The sequence below is a fragment of the Chelonia mydas genome, chromosome 8, assembly GCF_015237465.2.
Source record: "Chelonia mydas isolate rCheMyd1 chromosome 8, rCheMyd1.pri.v2, whole genome shotgun sequence".
In the NCBI taxonomy this organism is placed as follows: domain Eukaryota; kingdom Metazoa; phylum Chordata; order Testudines; family Cheloniidae; genus Chelonia; species Chelonia mydas.
In genome coordinates, this window is record NC_057854.1 from 94,618,843 (window position 1) to 94,640,469 (window position 21,627).

Sequence of the window (21,627 nt, forward strand, 5' to 3'; positions counted from 1 at the left end):
AGAGGGAAGATCCGTTCATGGATTGAGAACTGGTTAAAAGACAGGGAACAAAGGGTAGGAATAAATGGTAAATTTTCAGAATGTAGAGGGGTAACTAGTGGTGTTCCCCAAGGGTCAGTCCTAGGTCCAATCCTATTCAACTTATTCATAAATGATCTGGAGAAAGGGGTAAACAGTGAGGTGGCAAAGTTTGTAGATGATACTAAACTGCTCAAGATAGTTAAGACCAAAGCAGACTGTGAAGAACTTTAAAAAGATCCCACCAAACTAAGTGATTGGTCAACAAAATGGCAAATGAAATTTTAATGTAGATAAAAGTAAAGTAATGCACACTGGAAAAAATAACCCCAACTATACATACAATATGATGGGGGCTAATTTAGCTACAACCAATCAGGAGAAAGATCTTGGAGTCATCGTGGATAGTTCTCTGAAGACGTCCACGCAGTGTGCAGCGGCAGTCAAAAAATCAAACAGGATGTTAAGAATCATTAAAAAAGGAATAAGACAGAGAATATCTTATTGCCCTTTTATAAATCCATGGTATGCCCACATCTTGAATACTGCGTACATATGTGGTCTCCTCATCTCAAAAAAGATATATACTGGCATTAGAAAAGGCTCAGAAAAGGGCAACTAAAATGATTAGGGGTTTGGAACGGATCCAATATGAGGAGAGATTAAAGAGGCCAGCACTTTTCAGCCTGGAAAAGAGGAGACTAAGGGGGGATATGATAGAGGTATATAAAATCATGAGTGGTGTGGAGAAAGTGAATAAGGAAAAGTTATTTACTTGTTCCCATAATATAAGAACTAGAGGATCACCAAATGAAATCAATGTGCAGCAGGTTTAAAACAAATAAAAGGGAGTTCTTCGTCACTCAGCACACAGTCAACCTGTGGAACTCCTTGCCTGAGGAGGTTGTGAAGGCTAGGACTATAGCAGGGTTTAAAAGAGAACTGGATAAGTTCATGGAAGTTAAGTCCATTAATGGCTATTAGCCAGGATGGTAAGGAATGGTGTCCCTAGCCTCTGTTTGTCAGAGGGTGGAGATGGATGGCAGGAGAGAGATCACTTGATCATTACCTGTTAGGTTCACTCCCTCTGGGGCACCTGGCATTGGCCACTGTCGGTAGACAGGATACTAGGCTGGATGGACCTTTGGTCTGACTCAGTATAGCCATTCTTATGTTCTTTTGCTGGGTTATAACCTTTTACGGCTATAGAAAGATCAAATCAAAACTTTTTAAGAGCATCACTTTTTTATTTTATTTTATTTTATTTTATTTTATTTTATTTTTAGTAGCTCAGCTAAAACCAAATACCCATGAAGAGCCAAATTCTGCTCTTATTTACAACGGGTTACACATTTGGACTTTAAGGACCTGATTCTGTACCATTGAAATAGAAACTCTAACATTGAAATTGTACCATTGAAATCAATGGGAGCTTTTCTGTTAATTCAGTTGGAGTAGGAGCAGAGTCTATATGAGAGCAGTATTTGATACATTATAAAGGAAAAACAAGAATATTCTTGAATGTTAATGTATCTGAAATATACAAATCCAGGAGTCCAGACAAAAGAAGTTAATTCAAGGGTTACATGTTTATTGTCTCTGCTATTGTCACATCAAATTATATGCACTTCACAAGTCCAAGAAAAGATTTTTCTAACTATTGCCCTTGCAAAGACAATTTGGGATCTGTAAAATTAATCTGTGCTCTTTCTACCTTTATACATTGTCACCAGTAATAAACATCCTCAAACTGAAATATTACCGACAATATTGTTGATGATGTTCATGGCAGAAAAGAAACCAGCTGTTGCTCTCTTTTTATTGCATTGGTGCAGTAGTGTTGACAGTAACAAACTATGAAAATACTATGATATAATACATAGTTTTGTAGCCTGCAAATATGCAAAATAGCAATAAGCAAGTGGTATACATCAGGAAATAAAACACAAGGGGCCTGGTTATGTTGCAAAGCAGTTGCTCAGGGATGTTTTTGTCCCACAAAGCCTTTACCCGTAGCTTCACATCAGCTGCTCCTAGCTACGTTCAGTTGAGTTTATCTTGCTTTGCTTAATTTCTTTGACTGAATGGACCCTGAAATTTTGCACTTTTCAGTTGTCACAATGCTAAAACTTGTTTTCGAATTAGGAAGATTTGGGCCAGGAGTTCACTCTTTCAAATTAGTTCAATGACTCTCAGTGACTTCAACTGGATAAGGATTTGACTCGCATCATCTTTTTGTGAGTTTAGTATGAAAATCACCAATTAGATCATAGTTTATCTCCCTGCCAGTCTAATTCTAAATATCCCAAGTGATGGCTTTGCCACCAGTTCCTTTAAGAGACTATTTCAAAGCCTAACACATTGTCAAGCAAGTTTTTTTTCCTAATAATCAGCCTAAGCTTTCTCTGTTTTAATGTCAGCCTGTTACTCCTAATTATATTCCCTATTGCCACTCTAAATAATTCCTGTCTGTCCTTGAAGTTGACATCCTTTAAATATTTTTAAACTATCAAGTCTCCTTATACCTATTGCTTATCCAGGCTATATTTATGCATTGTTTCTTAATCTCATCTAGGTAGAGAAAGGTCATTACCAAGAATGGGGTAAATTAAGGGATATGTGGGGATATGTTGGAAAGTAATACCAGGGGACTTGGTTCTCCAAATCAGTGATGTGCATTATTGCAAACACACAGAGCTAGTTTAGAATGAGGACCCTACAGTCCTGCCTCCTGCTCTGGGACAAATCCTGTAGTCTTTACTCTGCAAACGAGGATAAGGGCCATACATTTTTTGTTTTAAAACTTTGTTCTCCATCAGACATTCTTCACGGGAAACAAAAAGAAACAAAAACTACTCCTTTAAACTGAGTCTCACATTGGCAAGGTGAACTAGTGATTATCCCCCTTGGGTTCTGAGTCACTCCGACAGCTTCACTGGTATTATTTTCTACACTGTAGTTCATGCCATAACTATATATCCAGAAGCAGAGAAAGGTAAAGCACATACTAAGGCAAATCAAGCAAGAGTCAAAAGAATTTTAGTCTCTCTTGTATCATTTACTGTATATGTGTAGGAAAGAGAGCATAAGTCATAGTGTTGGATTCAATAGCCTTCTTCTTTCTGGTTCCATCTGTAAAATTGCATCATGCAAGATGGAGGAGGAGGGGAATTCTGACATGGCTTTTCAGCTAATGTTATTTCTTCTTCAAGTAGCATCCCTGTGTGTGCTCCACTTCAGGTGCATACGCACCTCTTGAGCCCTTGATTGGAGATTGTCAGTTAGCAGTGTTTGTTCGGCCTGCGCATGTGTCCTGTGGCTCCTCATGCCGTATGCCAAGGCTCTATAGGGTGCACGGGTGCCTTATAGAGTTCTTTCTCAACTGCCTCGGCCTGAGATGGTGCCCTAGCGTGTCTGCCTGGAGCGTGCCTTGGTATTTCTAATATTTCTCTAGCAATTAAGATAGTTTTTATAGTTAGTTGTTAATATAGTTAGCTAGATAAGTAGTGTGAGGATTGTTTTACTACTCTCTTTCCCTCCGAGGAGACTTATTATTTTCCTGAGAGATCATGTCTGACTTGCCGGGTTTCAAATGTTAACTTTCTTGCCGAGAGGCTATACGTGTGAGCGATGGCCACTCTAATTGTGGGGAAGCCTCATGCCTCCTAGAAGTATAATGAAGAGAATGAAGGGGAGAGATAAGAACATAAGAATGGCCATATTGGGTCAGACCAAAGGTCCATCTAGCTCAGTATCCTGTTTTCCGACAATGGCTAATGCCAGGTGCTTCAGAGGGAATGAACAGAACAGACAATCATCATGTGATCCATCCCCTCTCTCCCAATCCCAGCTTCTGGCAAACAGAGGCTAGGGATATCATCCTTGCCCATTTTAGCTAATAGCTATTGGTGAACCTGTCCTCCATGAATTTATCTAGTTGTTTTTTGAACGCTGTTAGAGTCTTGGTCTTCACAGGATCCTCTGGCAAAGAGTTCCACAGGTTGACTGTGCATTGTGTGAATAAATACTTCCTTTTGTTTAAAGGAACAAATACTTCCTTTAAACCTGCTGCCTATTAATTTTATTTGGTGACCCCTCATTCTTGTGTTATGAGAAGGAGTAAATAACACTTCCTTATTTACTTTCTCCACACCAGTCATGATTTTATAGACCTCTATTATATCCCCCCTTGGTTGTCTCTTTTCCAAGCTGAAAAGTCCTAGTCTTATTAATCTCTCCTCATATGGAAGTTGTTCCATATTCCTAATTATTTTTTTATTTTAAATTTGATTAATTATTAATAAATAATTTTGTATTTATTTAGTCCATATCCCTTTTCTGAACCTTTTGCAATTCCAATATATCTTTTTTGGGATGGGGCGACTACATCTACGCAGGATTCAAGATATGGGCATATCATGGATATATATAGAGAGAGGCAATATGATATTTTCTGTCTTATTATCTATCCCTTTCTTAATTATTCCCAACGTTCTGTTGGCTTTTTTGACTGCCACTGCACATTGAGTGGATGTTTTCAGAGAACTATCCACAATGACTCCAAGATCTCTTTCTTGAGTGGTAATAGCTAATTTAGACCCCATCATTTCATATTTATAGTTGCGAGTATGTTTTTCAATGTGCATTACTTTGCATTTATCAACATTGAATTTCATCTTCCATTTTATAGCCCCGTCATGCAGTTTTGTGAGATCCCTTTGTAACTCTTTGCAATCTGTTTCGAACTTAAAGCCTTAGTACCATCTACAAGTAAGGAGGGTAAGCATAGACACTTGAGACTGGCACCACTGAGTTCAGCCGAGCCGTTGGTACCCAAGTTTTAGTAGGTTACAGACCACCCAGAGATCATGTACTGATCAGTTTTCCAGGTTCCAAAGATCCATCCAACCCCCCAGAAAGAGACATAAATTTCAGAGGAAGAGGTCCTCCCAACTGCCCTCCATGACCACCCACTCATCTTTGAAGCAACAGTTTTGATGGGTTGGTTGAGGGTCACTTGATTACCTGTTCTGTTCATTCCCTGTCAAGCATCTGGCATTGGCCACTGTCAGAAGACAGAATACTGGGCTAGGTGGACCTTTGTTCTGATCCAGTATGGCCGTTCTAATGTTCTTATTTACAGCTGTGCCTATTGGCTCACCTCCCCTGCTTTGGAGACTGTCTTGCTCATTTCCAACATACTTGGAGGGAGATCACTAAAGATAAGTGGGTCATATATGTCAGAATATTGGGCTATATCATCCATTTTACATCACTCCCTCCCTTCCCCATCCCTCTTCAGGGACCCCTCTTACCAGCTTTTATTGAGACAAGAAGTGATCTCTCTCCTTTCATTAGGCGCAATAGAGCAAGTTCTTCCTCTTCACAAGGTCAAGGGATTTTACTCAGATATCCTTGTGCCAAAGCAGGATGGAACCTGGAGACCGATCTAAGACTTTTAAACAAGCCAGAAAGTCTCAAAAGTTCAGGATGGTGACTCTGGCAGCTATAATTCATTCACTAGAGAAAGGGGATTGGTTTTCAGCTCTCAACCTACAAGATGCCTCTTTCAATACAATGATACACCAGCACACAGGAGATACCTATGCAACACCAAAGGCCAGAGTCATTTCCAATATTGAGTGCTTCCCTTTGGCCTTTTCATGGTCCCAAGGGCTGTCCCAAAAGTCCTGGCAGTAGTGGCTGCTTACCTCCAACGAGAAGTAATCCTAATGTTCCAATACTTTAACGTCTGGCTACTCAAGGGCTGATCCTACAAAGCAGTGCTATTTTCCACCCAGATGCTCCTTGATCTGGTTTAGGATCTGAATGTAAAAAGGTCAACATTAACCCCTTTACAGAAGATGCAGTTTATAGGGGCATATTTGGACTCATTGACATCCAGAGCCTGCCATCCCTTAAACAGATTCGTAGCCTTGTCAGGTCTGGCATGAGCAATTCAGGGGAGCCCTTGAACCACAGTAAGGAATTGTCTTCAGTTCCTGGGACACTTAGCAGCTTGCACCTTTGTGACTCCAGGCTACAATTCTGTGCCTTCGGGGTTGGCTCAGAATGACTTGTTCTCCAGTCACACACCTTGGACAGACAGCTGATGGTTCCTTTACAAGTGAGGAACTCCGTAGATTGGTGGAAGGTAGATTGGTGGAAGGATCAACTCAACATCTGTGCAGGTGTTAAAGTCACTGAGCGACAGAAAGGAACAACAGATACATCACAGTTGGGATGGGAGCCCACCTCAATATCCTCATGACGTAGAACTCAAGAAATCAGTCTCCATATCAATCTGTTGGGCTTCAGGGCTCTCAGTAATACTTGCCTTCATTTCCTGTCCATCATCAGGGCCAAATCTAGCAGGGTCATGACAGACAAAGTATCCTGCATGTTCTATATCAACAAGCAAGGAGGAGCAAGATCCTTGTGCTGAAGCCATGAAAAACTATGGATTTGGTTCATAGCTCATCAGATCCAAATTTCAGTGGTATACCTACCAGAACGCCACAGCTGATGTCCTCAGCAGACACTTCTCACAGAGTTATGAATGGGAGCTAGACACCTACATTCTCCACAGTTTATTCCAAAGATGGGGTCTGCCAGAGGTGGATCTCTTTGCCATCTCCAGGAACAGGGAATGTCCTCTTTTCTGCTCAAGTGGAGGTCTGATCCACCACTCTTCTATCTTAGAGGAAAGGTCTGTTCTATGCATTTCCTCTGATGCCACTGATACTAAGGGTGATGAACAAGATCAAATAGGACAGAGCCGAGTTATCCTTATAGTGCAGACCTGGACAAGACAGAATTGGTACCCGTACCTGCTTCACCTATATGCCCAACCATCATTTAAGCTACCAACCATTCCTCATCTCCTGTCACAGGATGTGGCTTATACGCTTCATCCCAGCCTAGCGGTTCTCTACCTCAGTGTGGCTCCTTGATGGTTCACGGGGTTAGAATCCTCCTGCTGTGTGGAAGTACGACAGGTGTTACTGAATAGTACAAAGAGATCAACTCTCACTACTTATCTGCAGAAGTGGAAGAGACTTTTCTGTTGGTGTTGTTGCCTCCTGCCTGACTTGGTGCCACTTTCAGTCATCTTGGATTATCTGTTGAATCCAAAGAATAGGAGTTATCAATTAGTTCAGTTAAGGTCCATTTGGCCACAATATCAGCCATTCATCCCCTGGTGGAAGGATTCTTCATATTTGCTCGTCCCATATCATCTAGGTTTATTAAGAGTCTGGGGAATCTTTGTCTGCAGATTAGAAACCCCTACTGCAACCTGGGACCCAGTTGCCTTATGAGACCTCAATTAAAGCCAATGGCAATCTGTTCTGTTTCAGAGTAACAGCCGTGTTAGTCTGTATTCGCAAAAAGAAAAGGAGTACTTGTGGCACCTTAGAGACTAACCAATTTATTTGAGCATAAGCTTTCGTGAGCTACAGCTCACTTCATCGGATGCATACTGTGGAAAGTACAGAAGATCTTTTTATACACACAAACCATGAAAAAATGGGTGTTTACCACTACAAAAGGTTTTCTCTCCCCCCACCCCACTCTCCTGCTGGTAATAGCTTATCTAAAGTGATCGCTCTCCTTACAATGTGTATGATAATCAAGTTGGGCCATTTCCAGCACAAATCCAGGTTTTCTCTCCCCCCCCCCCCCCCAACCCACTCTCCTGTTGGTAATAGCTTATCTAAAGTGATCACTCTCCTTACAATGTGTATGATAATCAAGGTGGGCCATTTCCAGCACAAATCCAGGGTTTAACAGGAACGTCGGGGGTGGGGGAGGGACACAAGTGGAAATAGGTTACCTTGCGTAATGACATAGCCACTCCCAGTCTCTATTCAAGCCTAAGTTAATTGTATCCTATTTGCAAATGAATTCCAATTCAACAGTCTCTCGCTGGAATCTGGTTTTGAAGTTTTTCTGTTGTAATATCGCAACTTTCATGTCTGTAATCGCATGACCAGAGAGATTGAAGTGTTCTCCGACTGGTTTATGAATATTATAATTCTTGACATCTGATTTGTGTCCATTTATTCTTTTACGTAGAGACTGTCCAGTTTGACCAATGTACATGGCAGAGGGGCATTGCTGGCACATGGTGGCATATATCACATTGGTGGATGTGCAGGTGAACGAGCCTCTGATAATGTGGCTGATGTGATTAGGCCCTATGATGGTGTCCCCTGAATAGATGTGTGGGCACAGTTGGCAACGGGCTTTGTTGCAAGGATAGGTTCCTGGGTTAGTGGTTCTGTTGTGTGGTGTGTGGTTGCTGGTGAGTATTTGCTTCAGGTTGGGGGGCTGTCTGTAGGCAAGGACTGGCCTGTCTCCCAAGATTTGTGAGAGTGTTGGGTCATCCTTCAGGATAGGTTGTAGATCCTTAATAATGCATTGGAGGGGTTTTAGTTGGGGGCTGAAGGTGACGGCTAGTGGCGTTCTGTTATTTTCTTTGTTAGGCCTGTCCCGTAGTAGGTGACTTCTGGGAACTCTTCTGGCTCTATCAATCTGTTTCTTCACTTTCGCAGGTGGGTATTGTAGTTGTAAGAATGCTTGATAGAGATCTTGTAGGTGTTTGTCTCTGTCTGAGGGGTTGGAGCAAATGCGGTTGTATCGCAGAGCTTGGCTGTAGACAATGGATCGTGTGGTGTGGTCAGGGTGAAAGCTGGAGGCATGTAGGTAGGAATAGCGGTCAGTAGGTTTCTGGTGTCGGGTGGTGTTTATGTGACCATCGTTTATTAGCGCTGTAGTGTCCAGGAAGTGGATCTCTTGTGTGGACTGGACCAGGCTGAGGTTGATGGTGGGATGGAAATTGTTGAAATCATGGTGGAATTCCTCAAGGGCTTCTGTTCCATGGGTCCAGATGATGAAGATGTCATCAATATAGCGCAAGTAGAGTAGGGGCGTTAGGGGACGAGAGGTGAGGAAGTGTTGTTCTAAGTCAGCCATAAAAATGTTGGCATACTGTGGGGCCATGCGGGTACCCATAGCAGTGCCGCTGATTTGAAGGTATACATTGTCCCCAAATGTGAAATAGTTATGGGTAAGGACAAAGGCACAAAGTTCAGCCACCAGGTTTGCCGTGACATTATCGGGGATAGTGTTCTTTATGGCTTGTAGTCCATCTTTGTGTGGAATGTTGGTGTAGAGGGCTTCTACATCCATAGTGGCCAGGATGGTGTTATCAGGAAGATCACTGATGGATTGTAGTTTCCTCAGGAAGTCAGTGGTGTCTCGAAGGTAGCTGGGAGTGCTGGTAGCGTAGGGCCTGAGGAGGGAGTCTACATAGCCACACAATCCTGCTGTTAGGGTGCCAATGCCTGAGATGATGGGGCGCCCAGGATTTCCAGGTTTATGGATCTTGGGTAGTAGACAGAATATCCCAGGTTGGGGTTCCTGGGGTGTGTCTGTGCGGATTTGATCTTGTGCTTTTTCAGGGAGTTTCTTGAGCAAATGCTGTAGTCTCTTTTGGTAACTCTCAGTGGGATCAGAGGGTAATGGCTTGTAGAAAGTGGTGTTGGAGAGCTTCCAAGCAGGCTCTTGTTCATATTCCGACCTATTCATGATGACAACAGCACCTTCTTTGTCAGCCTTTTTGACTATGATGTCAGAGTTGTTTCTGAGGCTGTGGATGGCATTGTGTTCCGCACAGCTGAGGTTATGGGGCAAGTGATGCTGCTTTTCCGCAATTTCAGCCCGTGCACGTTGGCAGAAGCACTCTGTGTAGAAGTCCAGTCTGCTGTCTTGACCTTCAGGAGGAGTCCACCTAGAATCCTTGTTGTAGTGTTGGTAGGGAGGTCTCTGTGGATTAGTATGTTGTTCAGAGGTGTGTTGGAAATATTCCTTGAGTTGGAGATGTCGAAAATAGGATTCTAGGTCACCACAGAACTGTATCATGTTCGTGGGGGTGGAGGGGCAGAAGGAGAGGCCCCGAGATAGGACAGCTGCTTCTGCTGGGCTAAGAGTATAGTTGGATAGGTTAGCAATATTGCTGGGTGGGTTGAGGGAACCATTGCTGTGCCCCTTGTGTTATATTTATCTGGGAGATTGAAGCCTTGATGGCAGATCCCCCTCTTTACAGTGTTCTTTAAGGACAAGGTCTCCTTACGTCCACACCCTAAATTGTTGTCTAAAGTTCTGTTGGAGTTCCATCTTAGTCAATTATCTATCAGTTTTTTCCCCAAGCCAGATAGTTTTCTACATTAGGGATTCTCAACCTTTTTCTTTCTGAGGTCCCCACAACATGCTATAAAAACTCCACGGCCCACCTGTGCCACAACAACTTGTTTTCTGCATATAAAAGCCAGGGCCGGCATTACTGGATAGCAAGCAGGGCAATTGCCCGGGGCCCCACGCCACAGGGCGCCCCACAAAGCTAAGTTACTCAGGCTTCTGCTTCAGCCCTGGGTGGTGGGGCTCAGGGCCACAGGCTTCAGCTCTTCGTGGCAGGGCTTAGGCTTTCTTCCCTGGCCCCAGCGAGTCTAACACTGGTCCTGCTTGGCGGACCCCCTGAAACCTGCTCGTGGCCCGCCAGGGGGCCCCGGGCACCTGGTTGAGAACCACTACTCTACAGGAATCCTGTTTACATGTCCTGGATGTTAGAAGAGCATTGGCCTTTTACTCAGATAGGACCAAGCAATTTAGAAAGTCACCTAAGCTCTTCATTTCCATCCTGGATAGGTCTATGAGGTCATCAATCTCTACTCAGATACTATTGAGATTAATAATACATCCAGATATCCCTTGTTATGATGATGCTGCGGGCATTCATCTCTCCCTCCACCCAAAAGGGTGATAGCATATTCAACTAGATTGTAGGAAACGCTACGGCATTACTGAAGGCTATGTTGAAATATGTAGAGCTGCTACATGGGCTTCAATGCATATGTTTTCAAAACATTACGCCCTGATCCATGCAGTCAGAGCCAATGCAGCACTTGGTTCTGCAGTGCTATTTTCAATTCTGGACTCTATTCCAAACCTCCCTCCTCTATCTGGGGATACTAGTCAGAAGTCAGTTGAAGTGGAGCACCCATAAGGACACTACTTGAAGAAGAAGAGATTGCTCATGTTATGCCATCAGTGAAGTTTTTCATGGTGCATGCCCCTGTGAGTGCTCCACTACCCACTCTCCTTCCCTTCTGCTTTGGACTGTTCTTTGGGGGATGTTTGGATGGAGAATGAGCTGAGGGCATTTCACCCACGCATCCCTATATGTCCTGGTTATCCAGTACAAGGAGGCATAGGGCGCATATGTGGGTTGAACGGACACTGCTAAGTGAAAATCTCTGACAAAGGGCTCGAGAGGTGCATGCACACCTGAAGTGGAGCACCCCTGGGGACACACATCTCAGAGAACCACCGTGGCTGCACAAAGTGCGTAGCCTCTTATTTACTTTCATTTGTCAAGAGCTATGGCAACAAATCTGCCTTGTTCTGTTTACAGCGAAGGGAAGCAAATTTGTATAGGTCTCATGGGGATAATTAGTTTTGCTTGGCTATTTCTGAGGGGAGCAGTTAAAACTATAAAAGGAGCCTCTACCCCCATGGCATTCTCTAAGGGGAAAACGTGATTTAAAAAAATACAACATTGTCAATTTATGGTCATGGATCACACGTAAATGTTCAGTATTTAAAGTAGAGGATGCATTGCTCTTTTCCTGCTGATTTATCTAGGGCTGGACTATTAGACCACTGGGTGGATGTAGCAAACTGGAATGCCTTTCCCTCTGGTTATACCAGAGGGCTGTTGCTTGCAACTTCATTTTGCAGAAAGGAAGTTTACACACAAGGAATATATTAATATCTTCCAGATGCCACACTGTGATTGTCAATAATGCACATTTTCAATTCCATATAACAAGTGATTATAATAAAGCTAGCTAGTTATGCTGAGTCAATGAAGTATTCCCCACTTTGACTCATTTTAGCAAGAACTAAATGAAAATAGAAATGAGGGAGTCCACTTTAAAGACATGTACAGTTGGGGACGTAGGATTTTCAGAGTCCAGAGACAAAGCATCCTTCTTTGATACCAGCTTGTTTCTTTGCCTTTGAGAAGCCAGTGTAGAACGTGAAATTACTTTTCCTCGTGTGGATGACAAGTATGGTGCTCCCTTTAGTGGGGATCAAGGGAGTGTAGAGTGTGTGCACTCCTGAGCTGAATTATGTTGTTTTTTGTTTCCTCCTTGCAGTGAAGAAAACCTGTGCAGAATCAGACTTCACCTGCAACAATGGCCACTGCATCCCAGCCAGGTGGAAATGTGACGGTGAAGAGGAATGCCCTGATGGGTCTGATGAATCAGAAGCGACGTGCAGTGAGTACCGTAGATAATCTATGTGTCTTGTGAAAGTAGAAATGGTTTAGAATGGTAAGGAAGACAGAGTCACCTGCCCTCCTGAGGTTTGCAGGATGATCCCAATTTTCAGAGTTCAGTTATAGAATAAATTAGAGATGGAAAATTTCTGTTAGGTCATTCAGTCCTAAAGTTCCCGACAGCGTTCCCCTCTAAGCCGCGCATGTGCGCGGCGACACAAATCAATCAAGTGCCACGCACTTGATTGGTGGAGCCACGCACATCCGGTGACTTGTGTTCAGGTGCCCCTCCCCCCGCCGCTCTACTGTCATGCTGCTCCTGCCCTCTGCCTTGGAGCCCCTGGCCAGCTACTCCCAGGACCCTCCCAGAGCAGGCAGGGAGAGGGGGGCACTGATGTAGGGTGTCCCCCTCTTCCCTGTCAACGTACCCCATGTCTGCAGAGTGGAGGAGGGGGAACAGGGCCCGCGGGTTAGAGCTGCTGGCATCTACGGCAGTCTGAACGAGCCGTCAGACTGGAGAGTGCCGCTGTGCTTAAAGAGACAGCGCCTGGTCTCTCATACACTTGTCAGCAGCCAGCACACACACACTCTGTCTCTGTCTCTCTCACACATACACACACTCTGTCTCTCTCTCTCTCTCTTTCTCTCTCTCAATCTCTCTCTCTCTCACTCACACTCTCTCTCTCTCTCACTTCCCCACACATACTTATGTTATTGTTGTTGGTTTTACTTCTTGGTACTTCCTGCAATGTACATATATTCTTTGTAATTTTATTCTTTTAAAGTGCTGTTATTTTAGGATTTTTGACAGGTCTATGCATTTCATAATTTTATTTCTCTCTTATGCTTAAATTTGAGTGGTGAGTTCTAAAATGCCTAACCTGTCCTGGCTGGAGAAATTATCCCTACGGTAACTTTTTAAAAATAACTATTATATCTAGGTTTTTTATTTCTCCTGGTGGCGCACATCCACACATTACGCTGATATTGGTGCACATAACAAATTCATTCCACACATGGATGGAAAAAATTACAGGGAACATCGGATCCCAACCTTTCAAGTAACTGTAGCAGCTTACCAGACTTAGATGTAGGCTGTACCACCCAGTGCCTGTCTCAGTTATGTAACTGGGGTTAAAAGCAGCCTTAGCTGTGTTGCAAATTAGAATTCAGAGAGTTGGATAGGTCATGGTTAGCAACGGTGCACAAGAGATTGGCACTGAATCTTATCATGAAAGAGAAGGAATCTAGAGTACCATGTGTAAGAGCTTGGAATATTAGTACTGATACATATACCAGGAGCCACTGCTCTAATCCCTTCCCCAAAGGGTGTAGCATTATTCCCTGTAGTATTTATTTAATATCCGGTGATTTTGCATTGTTGGTCGTTGATTAGGGTTGGAAGAGACCACTGCTGAGGTCTCTTCCAACCCTAATCTTCTATGATTTGGAGTCTGAACTAAACCGATTGTAATCAAAGGGCTTTGGATCAGGCCCTTTGAGAAATTCAGATTTATTCTGTATTGGATTGTGACATTCTGAAATTCATCATGCTGCAGTGCCTTTCTCTTGTGTTGCAATGCCACAACTTTGTAACACTACCGTGTCATAGCATTGTGTCAGTGATTTTTGTCTTGGAAGATGAATGAAGAAAGGTGAGCACTGTAACAGAAGAAGGATCAGCTATGGGGAAAAACTGAAGCAGAAAGTCACTACAGCAAACACTCCTTTCAGTTTAGCATCTTTCATAAATGCACCAGTTTAGTAAGAGGCAGGACATACGTGGCCTTGGTTCAGTGCATTTTACCTTTATCCTTTCACTCTTTATGAGAAGGTTCATCCACTTTCCATTGGTCTGGAATACTGAAGAGTTATTAAATATTGACTGGTGCTGAATAGAAGAGGCACCTCCCAAGGAAACTGGAATTGAAACACTTGCTAGCACATGAGCGTGCATGCGTTGTGTGTTCATGTTGTGCTTGGGAGGACCAGAGTAAACTAATATAAACCACACATTGAATTTCAAGTCATGTACTGCACAAATGTATTCCCATGGGTCAGCAACAGTGACAAGAAAAGTATTTTATCTGACTTCACCAGCGTGCAGCACAAGAAGAGTATACAATTAACCATATTTTTTATTTATTTTTAAGCCTGATAGCCAGTTCTGCATTGCTACCTAATTAAGAAAGATAAATGTGCTTCTGTCTTGCAGGAAATAAGTGGATTATTTTTTTCAAGCCATAGACAGAGTACTGAAATAATTACCTCAACAATGGCATTAACATATTTATATACTGTATGTGTTTTGGTCTCTCTGTCCCTCCAGCCCCCTTCTTAGTCAAAAGCTCTCTTATTAATGCTGTATCCACTATCTGATTGTCATTGGATGTGGGTTGAATAAATAAGCAGTTCCATTCCCAGCAGTCTCTGTCTGTAAATCTCCTATCAGAGGCAGCAGAATGGGCTATGTTTAGAGCACCCAGTTCAGCATAAGGTCCACAAGTGTTTCTTTTGACCTCCATCTCCTCTAGCACGTATGCATGTATTTCCTCGAAGATCAGCCTTCAAGCTGTGTAGGAGGCTTGAATTGTGCAGTTACCCGAGTACCAGCCTCGTTAGCCATTTTATGAATGTGACTGTGCTGTCCCAAGCGGTGAGCTTTTGCTTGAAACCTAACGAGAGGCTGAAGTCTGTGTTATTTTCAGGTCAGGTGGTGCATGGGGGAACTGTGCCCTTGAAACATCTTTCCTTGTAATATGAAATGGGAGTGGGAAGGAGAGTGGACTGTGTCACCTCAGACAAACAAAAAAACCCTTTGGTGGGAGACAATTTTTTTGCTGCTAGGAGATGAGCCTGAGCAGGAAATCAGAAGCTCATTGAAGAGAGTGGGGGTGCCAGTATGGGAGCAGTTTTCTCTTTGTATTTTTAATTAAGACAATTTTCAAACCATATCAAACAGCATGGCAGAGTGGGATGGTTGGAAGCTTCTCTTCTTTGTTTAAATAAGATGATGTCATAATCCCACCAGGGAAAAATGTCCTCTTAGTTGGGGCGCTGAGAATTTTCTCCAGGGAATGCTCTCTCCTCTGCAGAAACAATAGGCCCTGAAGCTTAACACGGTACATTACAAAGCATCTGTGGCCACCTAGGGTTTCATGGTTGTCACTCTGCTGCACATCTTGGCCACTTGGTACATCATAGTGACAAGAGATCCTCCTGCTTCACAAGCACAGGCCCTGACCACTGGAGCTAAAGGAGAATCTCTGTTAGCTGTTAGCAGAACAGGGTCTAAAACACACAGTTGAAGCAGTACTGATTCTTTCGTGTAGTGGGCAGTGCTACACCTACACACTGACCTGTTCACTACCCTAGTATAGTGGCCATGAATAGCTTGCACTGTCATTAAAGCTGATGTCCAATTTCGATTCTCTTCCGCTTTTTTAGTTGCTAATAACTTTCTCAAACAAACCTTCTTACTGGTGAAATTTTCCATTCTTCATATCATCCTAAAGGTGTTTGGTTCTTTATTATAAGTTTTAGCCAGATCAGTTCAGTTTTGTGTAGAGAGTGAAATGACTCTTGTATCAAAGTTCACAAAGGGCCATATATTGCCTTGGGTCCACCCTGCTACTAACTACTCTTAATACAGTATGAAAATCTGTCTCCTCCCATGTTCCAGTTAGAGACCTAAAAAAAAGAAAAATCTGAAACTAGAAATGTGAAATTTAGCTTGTTTCATAGGATCATTGAAATTGAAAGTTCATACCTGTTTGAAGAAAATCAAGCAAGTAGTTTTAAAGTTCTGAGAATTGAAAGTTATCAGTTTTACATGGACACTTGTAGAATTTTCCTCTCTGTTTTTTTTATACCTCACTTCTAAGAGATTTCAGGTGGAGTTCAGGCTGCTCAGCAATTCACAGGACCAAACCCATAATTTATAAGCATGCGTTGGTTGTGTGGTAAATTTAGCATAGTGGGGGAAGCTGTTCCAGTGTTCTGTAGGTCTTTCTACCACCATCACTTGGGGCAGAAGTGTGGTTATAAACCCTGTGGGCTATCAAAGGAAAAACTATTCGCTACATTCTTTTTTTTTAATGTTCTACCCCTAACTTAAACACCGCACCCCACTGTGTGTGAACACAATCTGAGGACAGTTTCATAGCTGTAATAATATGGTGAAAAATCAGTGAGAGGTGAAATGTACGTTCTAACAGTCTGGAAGGTCTTATTCCTATATGGTCCCTCCCATCTTCTCTGCTTTCTTCCTCTTTTTGGTCAAAGCATTGCTGAGTTTGTGCTTGTGGTCGGAAAACACCTGTAGGCCCCTTTAACTATCTCATTTTCCTTTTTGAGAATGCATCGCGGCTCAGTATTGGACAGGGCCCAGGCATGCCAATTCCCTCAGAACAGAGCAGTTAGGGGAACTGAGATTTCTCATCGCAGGAGGATCAAACTCATTTTTAAAATTAGTTGCTATTAGAGAGACCACATAACTGGCAGCATCTTTGCCAGATGCCAGGTTCATTCCTAAAACAATATATCACCTAGATTAACACAACACTGGGGCATTGTCCACTGGAGCCAGTGAGGCAAAGCACTGACATGCTTAATATTGCATTTTAAAAACACTTCCAGCTTAGAATATTGTCAGAACTGATGCTATTCTCCTTCTCAGTACTGACATCTGACCAGTTGCTAAATGGCTTTAACACTCTGGACACAGCTGGATCTTTCTGATTTGTTGTTAGTGATGTCATGCCCATGTCTATAATGCTCAGTAAAACGCAACAGTTTGTTTCCCTTATTTGCATGTATAAAATCCCTTTTCCAGAAGTAGAAAAACACTCCTTGCTGGGCTTTCCTACATGCTTATTGCACTTCCCAGGACTGAAGTCCTCAGTGTCCGTGTGCCCTGTGATGTGGTGACAGCATCATCATTGCGCAAGATTCGGTTATTTTTTGATATAGGTAATCATGAACCCAAGTGCCACCCCAGTGACACTGTTCCTGTTCTAGAGTTAATTGTCTGGGAGCAGTTCCATTCAAAGTTTCCTCTTTCAGGGATTTTACAACTCAGCCCATTAAAAGAAATGTGGTTGAAACTTTGTGCTTAAGAGCCCAGCCTGAGAGCTGATGTTTTGTTTTAGTAAACCAAAAAAACCAAACAGTTTCTTTCGCCATTGGTGAGTTATAAAAGCAGAAGATGGAGAAAATTCAAAGGTGGAAAAGACTTTTACTCCCTGTGAACTCAAAAAACTGATGGTGTGGGACAGGCCTACCTGATTCTGAAGGGTAAGTCCCCCTGCTCAGTGCTTCAGAGGAATGTGAAAACGCCCCAAAAGCCCAGTAAGGAATTCCTTCCTCAACCCTGAGTGTGAATACAGAGCAGGAACAATCTGAGAAACTTTCACACACTTCCATATTTCAAAGTTAGGTTATTTATTTTTACTGGGGGTTCAGAATCATCTAGTTAGTGAGAGTTTGCAGGATTGCTCCCCATGTTGGCTTTTTAAGGTTTGTTTACTGTGATTAGTTTTGTAGCACAAACTGATTTGTAGCACAGACTCAACAGCAACTACACACCACACAACAGAAGCACTAACCCAGGAACCAATCCCTGCAAAAACCCTGTTGCCAACTCTATCCGCATATCTATTCAAGGGACACCATCATAGGACCTAATCACATCAGCCACACCATCAGGGGCTTGTTCACCTGCACATCTACCAATGTGATATGTGCCAGCAATGCCCTTCTGCCATGTACATTGGCCAAACCGGACAGTCTCTATACAAAAGAATAAATGGACACATATCAGACATCAAGAATTGTAACATTCAAAAACCAGTAGGAGAGGACTTCAGTCTCCCTGGACACTCAATAACAGACTTAAAAGTGGCCATTCTTCAACAACAAAAAACTTCAAAAACAGACTTCAGCAAGAAACTGCAGAACTGGAATTAATTTGCAAACTTGGCACCATCAAATTAGGCCTGAATAAAGACTGGGAGTGGTTGGGTCACTTAAAAAAAAGTAATTTTCCCTTTGTTGATACTCACACCTTCTTGTCAACTGTTGAGAATGGGCCACATCCACCCTGATTGAATTGGCCTCTTTAGCACTGACCCCCCACTTGGTAAGGCAACTCCCATCTTTTCATGTGCTTTATATTTATACCTGCCTACTGTATTTTTCACTCCATGCATCTGATGAAGTGGGTTATAGCCCACAAAAGCTTATGCCCAAATAAATTTGTTAGTCTCTAAGGTGGCACAAGGACTCCTCATTGTTTTTGCTGATACAGACTAACACGGCTACCCCTCTGAAGACTGATTTCTGTTTCTCTCTTGGAAATTTGAAACAGCACAATTATCCAGCAAGATATTTTTGGAAATGGTTACTGCGTGCAAACAACCCTCTCCTTTTTCATCTGTTTTCAGGCAGATCTTTAGTCCAAACATTTGCACATCTCCTCAGGTTCACCCAAACAAATTATTCATACAGTGTGAGTTTCAAAGTGTCTCCATCAACTCTGAATGCCCTATCACTTTATGCACTAGTATATGGTTAATGAATTGTTGAGTCTCGTTGAGTTTTTTTCAGCCTTTGGGAAAACTTGTCTATCTTTATTTTCTACTAACTGATCGATATGGAGATCTGTTGTAGGCTGGAGCCTGCCCCCTCTGAAGTCAATGGTAAAACTTCCATTGACTTAAATAGGAACAGGGTGAGCCCCTAAATCAGGAGAGCTGAACTGTCTCTGAAAGCCATATTAACTCAGGAATTTTTACAGTCAGCTAAGAGGCAGGACTCACTGGCAGGATCAAAAAGTTGTATTAAATGAGGTTGAAAATTATTTTTTTAAATTCATACTAATGGGGTAGAGCTTACTGTTAAAAATATACTTTACAAATGAGATGTCACAGAGAGATGGGTGGGACACGCCAGGAACAAAGAAGTAGCCGATGCCCATACCGAGCTGCTGCTGCTGGAAGGGGAGGCTTGACACACACACAAAGAATTGTATCTGTGTTGCTAGGAGAGGATGAAATCAGCTAATTGTGGACATCTGCTTTGGGATGCTAACTGCCAGGATCGCTTTTCTTGTGATTCTGATCAGATTGTGCCTTTGTGGATTTCGGTGGTGGCCCCTATTTAAGCATTCAGCCTCTCAGTTAATTGAAATTCAGCACCTTGTAATGATGCCAATATGCAAAAGCAAATAAACTTAACATTTTGTTTTTAGTGTTATTTTCAGATAAACGTCAGAGTACAACCAACATAAAGTTTCCTTTGGGGAATACAGTATTCTCCTTCTGTCTTAGAGCAGCATTGTTGTGTCTCCTTCACTACAGCCAGGAAATTCTCTGAATCCACACTCACTGCTATCGATCAGCCAGCAAAAGGTGCTCTGAAATAATCATGCATTTAATTTTTATGGTACCAGTTTGCTGTTCTATTCTAGGTGCCTCACCAACAACATCATTAAAAATCTATCAGATAGGAGTAGTTGGAAGCCTGTTAGGGTTTAGTTAATCCCCCGCCTACCATGAAAGCCTATCAGCAGCTATTTTGAGATGCAAGGTGAGCTGTCTGCATCATAGTAATATCAAGTGCATGGGAAATAACTGCTCACAGAAGGTTAATACAGTAGAGAAGAACACCACAGCCAGGTGAAACTACAAGGAGAACTTCAGTAGGTAGCGGGTATACTATCTCACATTAGGACTTAGTGAGAACACCAAAGTGCATCATGGGAACTTTCAATAATCAAAGGAGGTCAGGGGAGCTCAGTTTTATCCATCCAAAAGACGGCACCTTTAACAGTACTGTGCCCTCTAACACCATGCTGGGACACAGTGCTTTCTTCATGTTGGAGTTACTGGTTCATAATGACTCACTGGTCACCTAGTACCAAATTCTGCAGCATCATGGGTTTTCCTTGGCACTTTTTCTGTGAAACTCTTTTAAGCTTGTGAAACTTGGTGTGATCACGGGCCATAGTGAAATGGCTGGAGACAAAATGTAATAGCAGGAATGTTGACGGTTGCACATAGAGGTACAAAACAATAGAGTGTGTCATTACTGCCCAATCCAAAATGAACTTGTTTTCCTATTATCACAGAGTTTTGGAAAGTGTTATGTCCTTACCTAGGCTGTATATTGGCTCCATTTGACGTGTGATGGACTCAGAAAAGGGTGAGCAGATTTCCTTGGACCTCTGCATTGAGGACATTGTCCTTTACAAGTGAATTGCCTTGAATTTCTAGGAAGCAAATATTAAGCAGTTTATTTTGTACTATCTTCCATCCAATTTCTTGACGCTAAAGAATGGGTTGGGGATTTTCTTATTGAGCTAGCAGAGACTCCTTGCAGAATTACAGCTTTAGCCACCTGATATTGTTTCACCCTAGTAACTGAACCGTCTGCTTTCTCGCAGCATTTGAAAAGGGAAATTTTAAATACCCTCTGAAGTATTTTGGTTATTTAATCAGAGAGACAATTTAAAAAAAAAGCTCCAGAGAAAATAAAAATTGCTAACAAATGGTAATAGCGCTGATGGGAACACAAACTAAACGAATAGAAAAAGCAAGTGAAAATCTGAGCTAGCAAACTCTAGCCTCAGGACATTGTATATGTATAATGAGATCAAGGAATTCAGGCAGCATAAATTTAGCACTGACTGTTTTTTCCTCATTGGACACGTGACACTTTCCCAGTGAATACCAGAAATTATTATACAGAAAAATATAGTGGGGAGTTTGGGGGGATTGAAAGAGGAGAAATCTAATACCATATTACACATAATAGAGCGATGATTTAGTGAGGATAGGTTTAATGAGCAGCACTCATGCAAATTGATCTTTAAATGGAAATATAATTTGCAGTCAGACTCTGAATTTGGATCTCAGATGCCAGCACCAGAAAGTCAGACAGTTTGTGCTCTCTTTTATTTCTAAATGGCTGCTCAGAGAACATGACAGTTTTATTTTTAATATATTCTATTCTGTGGTCCTGAAGAACCTAGCATGCTGCTGGTGTTATATAAAAAGTGTATTATAATTATTATTTCAGTCCTGTGGATTTCTGTTAAGTTGCACCAAGAGAAATACTGTAATTGCTGGCATGTCTTTCCTCCCTTCTACACATCTGCTCCCAACTTCTGTCTCCTCATTTACCCCAAAATAAATTGTTTTTGTGTTATTCCTCTTTGATCCAGATCTACTGCATGACTGACTTGGTTTGGGGACATTACTGTAGGT

General features: G+C 42.4%; 1 protein-coding gene across 3 annotated transcripts in view; it reads left to right on the forward strand.

Annotated features, from left to right (window-relative positions):
• LRP8 (LDL receptor related protein 8) overlaps positions 1–21,627 on the forward strand; it is a 271,670-nt gene that overhangs the window by 136,653 nt on the left and 113,390 nt on the right. For all 3 annotated transcript variants that reach the window (XM_007062181.4, XM_027824600.3, XM_043553147.1), the window contains one exon: positions 12,240–12,362. In XM_007062181.4, coding sequence (XP_007062243.3) covers positions 12,240–12,362 — 123 coding nt within the window. The remainder of the gene's footprint in view (positions 1–12,239; positions 12,363–21,627) is intronic.